The sequence below is a fragment of the Periophthalmus magnuspinnatus genome, chromosome 13, assembly GCF_009829125.3.
Source record: "Periophthalmus magnuspinnatus isolate fPerMag1 chromosome 13, fPerMag1.2.pri, whole genome shotgun sequence".
Lineage (NCBI taxonomy): Eukaryota > Metazoa > Chordata > Actinopteri > Gobiiformes > Gobiidae > Periophthalmus > Periophthalmus magnuspinnatus.
This window is the reverse complement of record NC_047138.1, coordinates 16,696,979-16,706,016: the sequence shown is the minus strand read 5'-3', so window position 1 is coordinate 16,706,016 and position 9,038 is coordinate 16,696,979. Positions and strand designations below refer to the sequence as shown.

The 9,038-nt window shown below is 37.9% G+C and overlaps 2 protein-coding genes across 2 annotated transcripts in view; one reads left to right on the top strand and one right to left on the bottom strand.

Annotated features, from left to right (window-relative positions):
* Positions 1 to 9,038, top strand: part of sgcg (sarcoglycan, gamma) — a 180,934-nt gene that overhangs the window by 70,354 nt on the left and 101,542 nt on the right. The gene's annotated exons all lie outside the window — the stretch shown is intronic.
* The window catches only part of mipepa (mitochondrial intermediate peptidase a), a 34,046-nt gene continuing 25,825 nt past the window's right edge, over positions 818 to 9,038 (bottom strand). The window contains exon 19 of the mRNA XM_033977469.2: positions 818 to 2,218. Coding sequence (XP_033833360.1) covers positions 2,118 to 2,218 — 101 coding nt within the window. The 3' untranslated portion in view covers positions 818 to 2,117. The remainder of the gene's footprint in view (positions 2,219 to 9,038) is intronic.

Here is a 9,038-nt window from a genome sequence, read left to right as displayed (position 1 = left end):
ATATTTACAAAAAAGCCCAAACTAATGTGGTAAAAAAAAAAAAAAAAAAGGAATAGAAATGAAATGTAAACAACTGAAAAAAAGATATTTTACAATTCTTTGTACTTCGTCTACTAAATAGAACTGATACTAAATAAACAGAGTATCTGAAAAGTGATCAGATTTATTTTATGCATGTAAAAATACACCAAAATCAGACCTTAATATTGAGTTATCAGATTATTGTTTTTTTACTGGTCATGTAAAAGTACCCACTGTCAGCAAAGTAAAATGAATGTATTTAAAGCCAAAAGATGTAACACTGCAGTTGTTAAATGAATACAATTATTGACAGACACTCTATTATTCAGTTTTGTGTCTAAAAGCAGGCAACAGCAGCTCAGTTGGTAGAATGTCTGCCTTCTGAGCCAAAGCTTGGTGGTTCAAATCCTGTTCTCAACATAAACATTAGTAGAGCAGTCTGATCTGATCTAAAAGATGATCCTATTATTTTTATTTAATGAAACTTTCTTATTTTTTATTTTGTGCTGTGCAACCAAAACATTATTTACATTTAGGCTTATTATTTGTAAATCACAAAAGCAGAAATGTCAGTTTCCCATTTCCCATTAATGGTTAGATTAAAAACAGCAAGAATATAAAATTTACTTATGACCTATCTAACTTTTCTGGTGTCTCCATGGAGATGTTTGTGCTTTACCTTAAATGCTACACTGTATGGCAATAATCTTATCTTGTAGGTAATTTTATTTTGTTGTAAACTCTCAGAAATGTTGCATAGTGCACCTTTAAAGAACACACTTAAAACACCATCTTTACAGTGAAAACATATTTATTAGATTAACGCAACAAAAGTGTGATGGCTTTCAAAATGGTGTTACAATAACCTCATAGAAATGCGTTGGTCTCCCCTGTAAACTCCAGACAGACAAAATATGTGGGGCGGCATTAATACATAACCATAACACTGGTCACATGACAGGAAGAGCAGATTAGCCATTCTTTCACATGCTGATTTGACCAGGAAAAAACAATGCTCCACTACTCACTGAGCTGAAAGCTGTTAGTAGAGATCAGGCCAGACCCAGCAGGGATCAGAACAGGAAAGTCTCTAGCCAATCATTGTTTCATAGAAGATTATAGGGGCATACATTTGAGAGGAGTGCTCACCATCCGACAAATAAAAAATAAAAATGGGAATTTGGCTTGTTATATTTGGTATGGCTAATCATATTTAATGAGTTGATGAATGTATGTATAACTCTCCATTTGAGGCTCAAGTGCTAAAAGTGTTTTTGTTGGCAACAACTTTGGACACACGATCTCATCTACTTTCTACATTGTAAACACATACGGAAGACATCAAATATATGAAGCAAGATATATAAAATTATGTAGGGAAGACAAAATGTTAAATACTTAAATAAACTATATTCAAAATCCTCAATGTAGCCACTCATTACTTTGTTGACAGTGCTACAAACCCTTGGCCTTCTCTAAGTGATCTTTACAATGAAGTCTCCTAAAGAGTGCAAGAGTACAAAGCAGGTATCAAAGCAAAGGGTGGCTAAAAATCTAATATCTAAACCAAATTTTGCATTGTTTTGATTATTAATTTTGTTTACTACATTCCACGTGTGTCTGTTCATAGTTTTGATGAGAGAATCAATAATCATGGAAATAAAGAAGAAAAAGAAATGAAAAGGTGTGGCCAAACTTTTGACTGGTTGTGTGTGTTATAGTTGAATACTAAATACCAATATGGATTGTTGAAGTTGTAAGAAATACTAAACTTGAAATGATCTCCTTATCTGCAAATTTCTTGATCTTAAAGCAAATATATTTCTGAAATCTGAGTTGCACATTAATCACTTGAACAGTTTCTCAGACATAAGCAGCAGGACTGGAACAGCTTATCCATTTTATACGGCTTCTTCTGGCTTCTTCTGAGTTGTACTTGTCCATTGTTTTCAGAGGTTAAAATCATCAGAGGTCGGTGGTGTCATAAATGTCTTGAGGAGCAGCCTGAGGAGCAGCCTGAGGAGCAGCCTGAGGAGCAGCCTGAGGAGCAGCCTGAGGAGCAGCCTGAGGAGCAGCCTGAGGAGCAGCCTGGATCTTCAGCCCTCTGAGTCCATGATGAAGGTCTCAAAGTTGGGCTTGAGTTCTGACACCAGAGCATCCACAAAGTCCTCCAGGGTGGGCCGTCTCTGCAGCATCCCTGTCACACACAAAATGGCAGATTAGAAACAAGTTTTCAGTGGTGACCTTCATTTGATTTAATAATGTATTTTCAGCTCTACTGAACAGATTTTTAAGGGCCTATATTGTTATAATGTTGTTTCCTCATCAAAAACATACATGGACTTGTGTTTAGTTTCATTTACACATACTCAACACAGAAATCCTGCATATTTTGGCTGTGTTCATTGCTCAAACTGAAAACTCTGTTCCTCCTTGTGATGTCATTAAGTGGTAATACAGGAAATGCTTCAATGTATTTTTAAACTCCAACTTTGCCTTTGACTTTGAAGTCACAGCTATTGTTTTATTCTCATTGAAACAGCTTTACTCCTCAGTGCATCAGCAGATATTGGAGACTACAGACCACTGGTTCCTACAGGGATGCATGATGTGGAGTCAGCCTGATGCAGACAAGAGCGAGCGAGAGATGGTGTGACGGAAAAGATGAAAACTCCCAGCTGATTTTAATCTCTCAGGCTAATTCATTTTTTCAAAAGCATTATTGCTCAGATGCTAATCCTATATTGTCATCAGTTTAGTAAGCCTACTCTCGGAAACTTTTCAGACTGAATCAAAACTGTAGTTACCGGTAATAATGACATTGCATTTCAGTGCGCAGCCTTTTTAATGGACACGGGGCGGGATGCAGGAGGGTTCAAGTAATAGATGTCACGAGACTCGTGCCCCACAATGCACTGACTGGTTGTATATGAAGGCGTGAATGTGAATGACAGGCAGGAGAGAGGAGGTAAGAGGGAGCGTACACACTGAGAATAAATAGACATTTTATTTATATGCGGCGATATGGGACTGTTTTTAGCCATCCCTGCGATACACTGAGGGAAAATGCCCAGCCCATTCACTTGGAAACTTCACTTGGAGCTTTGGGGATGCAGATAGCCTATTAATTCAGGATTGCTCAACATGTGTGAATGAAACAAAACACAACTCCAGATATTTTTTTAAGGAGGTAAATTACAGCATCATAAAATGGCAACAGCTCACAGCTCACATGAATCAGTTCTGAGTAATGTAGCACCTTTAAGAGTGCATCCTTTGATCAGAGTATCTGAGAGAAACACTGAGCCCTGGGAACCGTTTTCTCAAGCCTGTTAGCCTGTTAGCATGTTAGCCTGCTCATGCGTGGACGAATCCCTTGCTCTCTTTACAATGGAGCTGCACCGCTTTGAAGTCCCTCATTTCCCCTTGTGTGGCTGCCAATGTAAACAGCCGCTCCCCTCCTCATTCTTGTACTGTGCGGGTCACCTCCAAACACGTACACGGTAATCCACAACTCTACAGATCTACAAATGATGCACAAACTGGAACAAAACGACAATGATTTAAACACAAGGAGCTTATTGAGAAAGTTTGTGGTTCAATAACAGATTACATTTGAAGTAGAAAATCTGAGGGATTATGGTTTCGTCTTACCCTGCAGTCGCACCCTACCCCTCGGCTACAAGCTGATACCCACATACAGGGGTCCTGCTAACTAGAAGCCCCTGGATCCTGGGAACTGGACCCACATGAAAGTAGTGAGACCGGAACAGGAATGAGAGCCACCAGAATATTTCAATTTATGGAAATACTGAAGTAGTACAGGACCTGGGGCACAAAGACATGAACGCTCAAGACATTATGATAGTATTATCCATTCCAGTCTAGCACAGCCCAGTCTGGCTACGCATCTGTTGTAGGGAGTATTATACCTCTGGTGACGTAGGCCAAGATAACATACTTTAAATATACTTTGCCTGTGTTAGAAATCCAGTCTTGTGTCTCTTTTCTCCAACTCTTATCTACTTCAATTTATTCTACAGCAGTATTGATTTTAGAAACACAGAAAAACACCACCAAGTGACATCAGCAGGTGGAACAGAGTATATTGATCTTTTCAGAAGGAGATCAGCTGAATATGCATAACATGTATGAATTAGGGGCGGGTGACACTGACAAAAATTTAGATACTTTTTTTTTTATCTCAAAAATGATAACCAGGAGTTTTTGGGGGGTTTTTTGTGTGCAAATTTTCAGAAATGTGCCTGAAAATGTGTACCTGTAAATGTTTAACGTATTGCACAATGGATGGATGGATAGATGGATGGAAAATTTAATTAAATTTAACATTAAATTACAATAGTCACCAGAGCTGCAGTCAGGTGATCAAATACACTAAATAACAGGTGGTAGTAGTAGTAGTAGTAGTAGTAGTAGTAGTAGTAGTAGTAGTAGTAGTAGTAGGCTGTAGTAGGCTGTAGTAGTCAGTAGGTGATAGTAGTGGTAGTAGGAAGAGGAAGGTGAAGCTGGTAGGTAGTAGTAAGTAGTGGTAGTAATAGTGGCAGTAAGTACGCTGTAGGTAGTAGTAAGTAGAGCAAGTAGTAGCTGTAATAGTAGTGGTAGGCAGCAGGTAGTAGTAGGTAGAGGAAATAGTAGTAGTAGGTGGTAGGTAGTAGTAAATAGGCAGGAGAAGTCAGTAGGTAGAAGAAGGTAGTAGTAGGTAGAGGTATTGATAGTGGTAGTAGTAATAACAGTAGATAGGCAGCAGATAGCAGTAAGCAGGGCAAGTAGTAGCAGTGCCAGATCAATGCCTGGGCCTAGCTGGTGAGGAGTGGAGCCTCTGTAGAGGGGAGAACGGCACAGGAATGCACAGATAACCTCCCAGTCAAAACAACAGAGGGGGCTGCTGTGAGGAGACACATACAGGAGGGGTAAACTGCCAAACCCATTCAACCAAAACAGAAGAACACATTTAAGAAGCATAGTTTTAAAGGTGCACTACGCAGCTTTTCTTGTGAAGGGTATGGCACCTGCTTAGATATCGCTTTGCCCGAAATGTTCCAATAGTATGGCATTAAAACGTCTCAATCTCCATGGAAACAAACATGTGACGCCATCAGTGGAGATGCAAGCCGGTTTACATAAGTCTGCGTGTTTTATTTATTTATAAATTAATTAATGTAAGATAGACATGTTTAATGCCATATTGTGGAACATTCCAGGCAAAGTAATCAAACTTTATCAATTCAAACTTTATCAATTCAAGAATTTTCAGAATTTCGGTCACATTCAAACTAGGGCTACAACTATGTGACTCATCGTGACATAATTGAACCATATAGACTCAGAAACAAATGTAAAAAAGACCTTTTGCCACATAGACCATGGCATTATTAAATCCAAATGGCAAAAATAGTATTAAAAATTATACATTTTCACTTTTTGGTAAATATTCTCTACCCTGAAACCTTAAGTCACCATATTCTGACAAAGGTCTCATCTGTACATGTTTCTTGACAGCTCTTCTCTTGCTGGATAAAGCATGGGCAGATTTGTTTATTTCTTCAGAGGGTGGTGGGAGATGTCTATCGATCAAATGACCTATGGCTCTGAGCTCGGTTTGATGACGACTCTGGGGATGAGAAAAAAACAGCTCAGCCTGCAGCTTTGGCTCAAATGATCTGATTTTCCATGTATTTGCGCAAAATGTGTCTTGCCCCAGTACAGATATATTGTATAAACAGTTGAGGTTAAAATAAGTCAGCCGTGTACTGTCTGCATCTATTTGTTGTATTGTTCGATAATCGGGAAGTGCACAGTTAGCATACTAGAGGTTAGCATTCTGTGATGGCCAAATTCTGCTCTGGTTTCTAAGTTGTGAAAAGCGCTTTGAACGACAAAGTTTAAAATGAACCAGTTGTGTTTTTCATATTTTTAAGATGGTAAAAATTAGGTACAGCGTTTAGTTGTATGTTTAGCTAAAAAGTAGTTTATGATCAGTTTAAAAGCTCTGATGCAAGTGCTGATTTTGAGGCTCCGTTTACACTAGTCGTGGTTTTAGTCCTGATGTAGACTTCATTCAGTCCTGTTCCAGTCTTGGTTTAGTCTTGGCGTAGTCCATTTCTGACAGTCTAGTATTTCTGATTTACAATATATGCTTTGTTGCTTAACCAGTACAATAACAAAATTGCACTACCTTCACTGCTAGATTCAAGGTAAAGTGCACTCATGTGTACTCATTTTCCTAAAGCACAGTTAACGATTACAATTAAGATTTTACTGAAAAATATATTCTCTTCCCTCATCTTACAATTTGGGTGACGTTTATCATTTTACTTCATGGTTGGACACAGGCAGCAGATGTGATATATGTAGAAAAAAGTGAATGTCTAAACTGTCAGAAAAATCTGTTGTACCATGTATTTTGGATGTAATTTTGTCTAATTTTCAACTTTTTTTGAAAACTGCCACTCAACTGAAAAACTACACGTACTATTCTACCAAACCATAGACTGTATAAAGTAGTGGTCTAAGTGAGTGTGATGTCACCCATAGCTTTTGGCTCCAGTCAAATGAAGCTCAACAAGGCTAGCACTTATAGGGGTGAATTTGGAGCCGAGTTCCACAGGTGGAATTCCGACCACAAGTATCATACCAACGAAAGAGCCAATCTGGATCTAGGCTGTTGAAGGTAACGCCCCCGCCCACACTTCTGGTTTAGCAGGGAGCAGGAGCTTAGCAACGCAGTCAATCAAACCTGTTGCTAATGCAGAGGTGACAACAATGTAAAGTGAATTGGAACCAGAGTCAATGGAGTCGAAAAACGAGCCCATGATCACTTCCTATTTGGAACACGGCAGCTAGCACGTTAGCCATGTCCACTTATATATACAATCTATGCACCAAACAAAGTACCGTATTTTCCGGACTATAAGTCTCACTTTTTTTCATAGTTTGGCCGGGAGTGCGACTTATACAGGAAAATTATTAAAATATATAAAATATATATTCACATCTTCGTTATTGTCACACCGTATTGACAACCGTGCAAGGGCACTCTAGGCTTGTGTACCAGTATGACAGCCACGCGGAAGCGGTGCTTCATCTACTTCCAGAGTTGACGGAGTTCAGAAATGACACCGAGGATGAAAAATTCAATGGATTCAGTGATTTGGAGTGTGACTGAGAGTAAACTTGTTACCTTGTTTTTTATGCTTTAGTTGTCTGATTAACTCTTAATATCTTACATTAACATATCAGACTTCAGGTAGCTGAATAAATATAAATGTGTTACGTTAGCTTGCTGTACTGTTATTCAGCCTGTTGTTCTCTATTTTATTATTATTATTACAACTTGCCTTTAAAGATAAAATGTCTGTTCTTGGTCTCGGATTTTGCTAAATAAATTTCCCCAAAAAATGACCTATAGTCCAGTGCGACTTATATGTTTTTTTCTTCATTATTATGCATTTTATGGCTGGTGCAACTTATACTCCGGATCGACATATATTCTGGAAAATACAGTAATAATTAGAAGTCATATGAACTTCAAATCAGATTACAAGTACTATGAGGTCATTTGTACATTTTCTTTTAGTGAAATACAGTGCACGCATAAGTGCTCTTGACATGTTAGGCGTTCACCCGAGATAGCTGCAGGCATAGCTCTTTAATGAAGGACTTTGAAGTAGAGGAAGCATCTCCGACAAATCGCACTTCAGACAGGCTGCAGAGGCACTGACACAGCCCCAGAGCCTGTGTTCAGACCAACACTAAACACAAAGCAGAAAGCAGCAAGTAGTCAACAGACCATTGTAAAGGGAACCAGGATAGCATACAGATTAAAAAAACAAAAACAAAAAAAAACAAACATGATATATTAAAGGTCCTATATTACACAAAATTGATTGATTGTGAGTTTTAGGCTATGTTATAATGTTGTTGCCTTGTGTGTTTTGTTTCATTCACACATGTTTGGGTAACCCTTCATTGTTAGTCTGTCTACATCTCCAAAGCTCAAAATCCTCTGTTTCACCTTGTGATGCCATGTAGTGGTAGTTTTCAAGTGAACCTTTACTTCAGTAGAGAGTGGCAATTCCAAGGTTAAAATCATTCAAATGATTTTATTAAAGGTGTATGGACTGTAAAAATGCAGTGGAGTACTTCCCGTATTCCCACATGACATCACAAGGAGGAACAGAATGATTTACATTTGAGAGTAGAACATAGCCTAAATATGGAGGGTTTGTGTGTTAAATGTGTGAATGACACAAAACAAAACTCCAAGTATGTTTGTGATGCAGAAACACCATTATAACATAGATTACAAAAAAACGTAATATGGGCCCTTTAACACACAGACTACATGCATATCATACTCCACAGCAGGGCTGCACAATATTGGGATTTTTTGCAATGCTATTGCAATATTTTAATATACTTTTTGACTCAATAATTTCAATTACAATAAAACCAAAAGTACTTACTTTGATTTAGTCCAGATTTTTTCCCCCTGAATTTCAGTACATTAAGATCAATTTAAGGACATTTAAGGAAAATCATGAATAAAATCAGTTTTATTTAACATATTCATTAAAAAAATTGCATTTTTTAAATCAGATGGAGTACCTTGGTGTTATTGTGATATAGTTAGTTTGTAGCGATATTATTGTACAGTACAGTTATTGCATCAGCCAATATTGTGACTTGTCAATACATTGTGCATCCCTACTCCATACAACTCACCCTTATGTCATAGATAACCTTATGTTATGTCAAAGCTACCATCTCTGCATATATGTTTACGGTCTTATAGACAAGCAAAGGACTAGTTCAGGTTTTTGTTTGCTCAAAAAAGTATTTGTGTGTAAAACATCCAATACTAATGCTACAGTGTCCACAAAACACATTTGACAGGTTCTTTGAAGTAATCAGTATTCTTGATGGTTACCCCTGTGTTCAGGGGCTGATTCTGCCAGCGTTTACAGATTTGAATATTAACTGAAAGTTGTATTAGT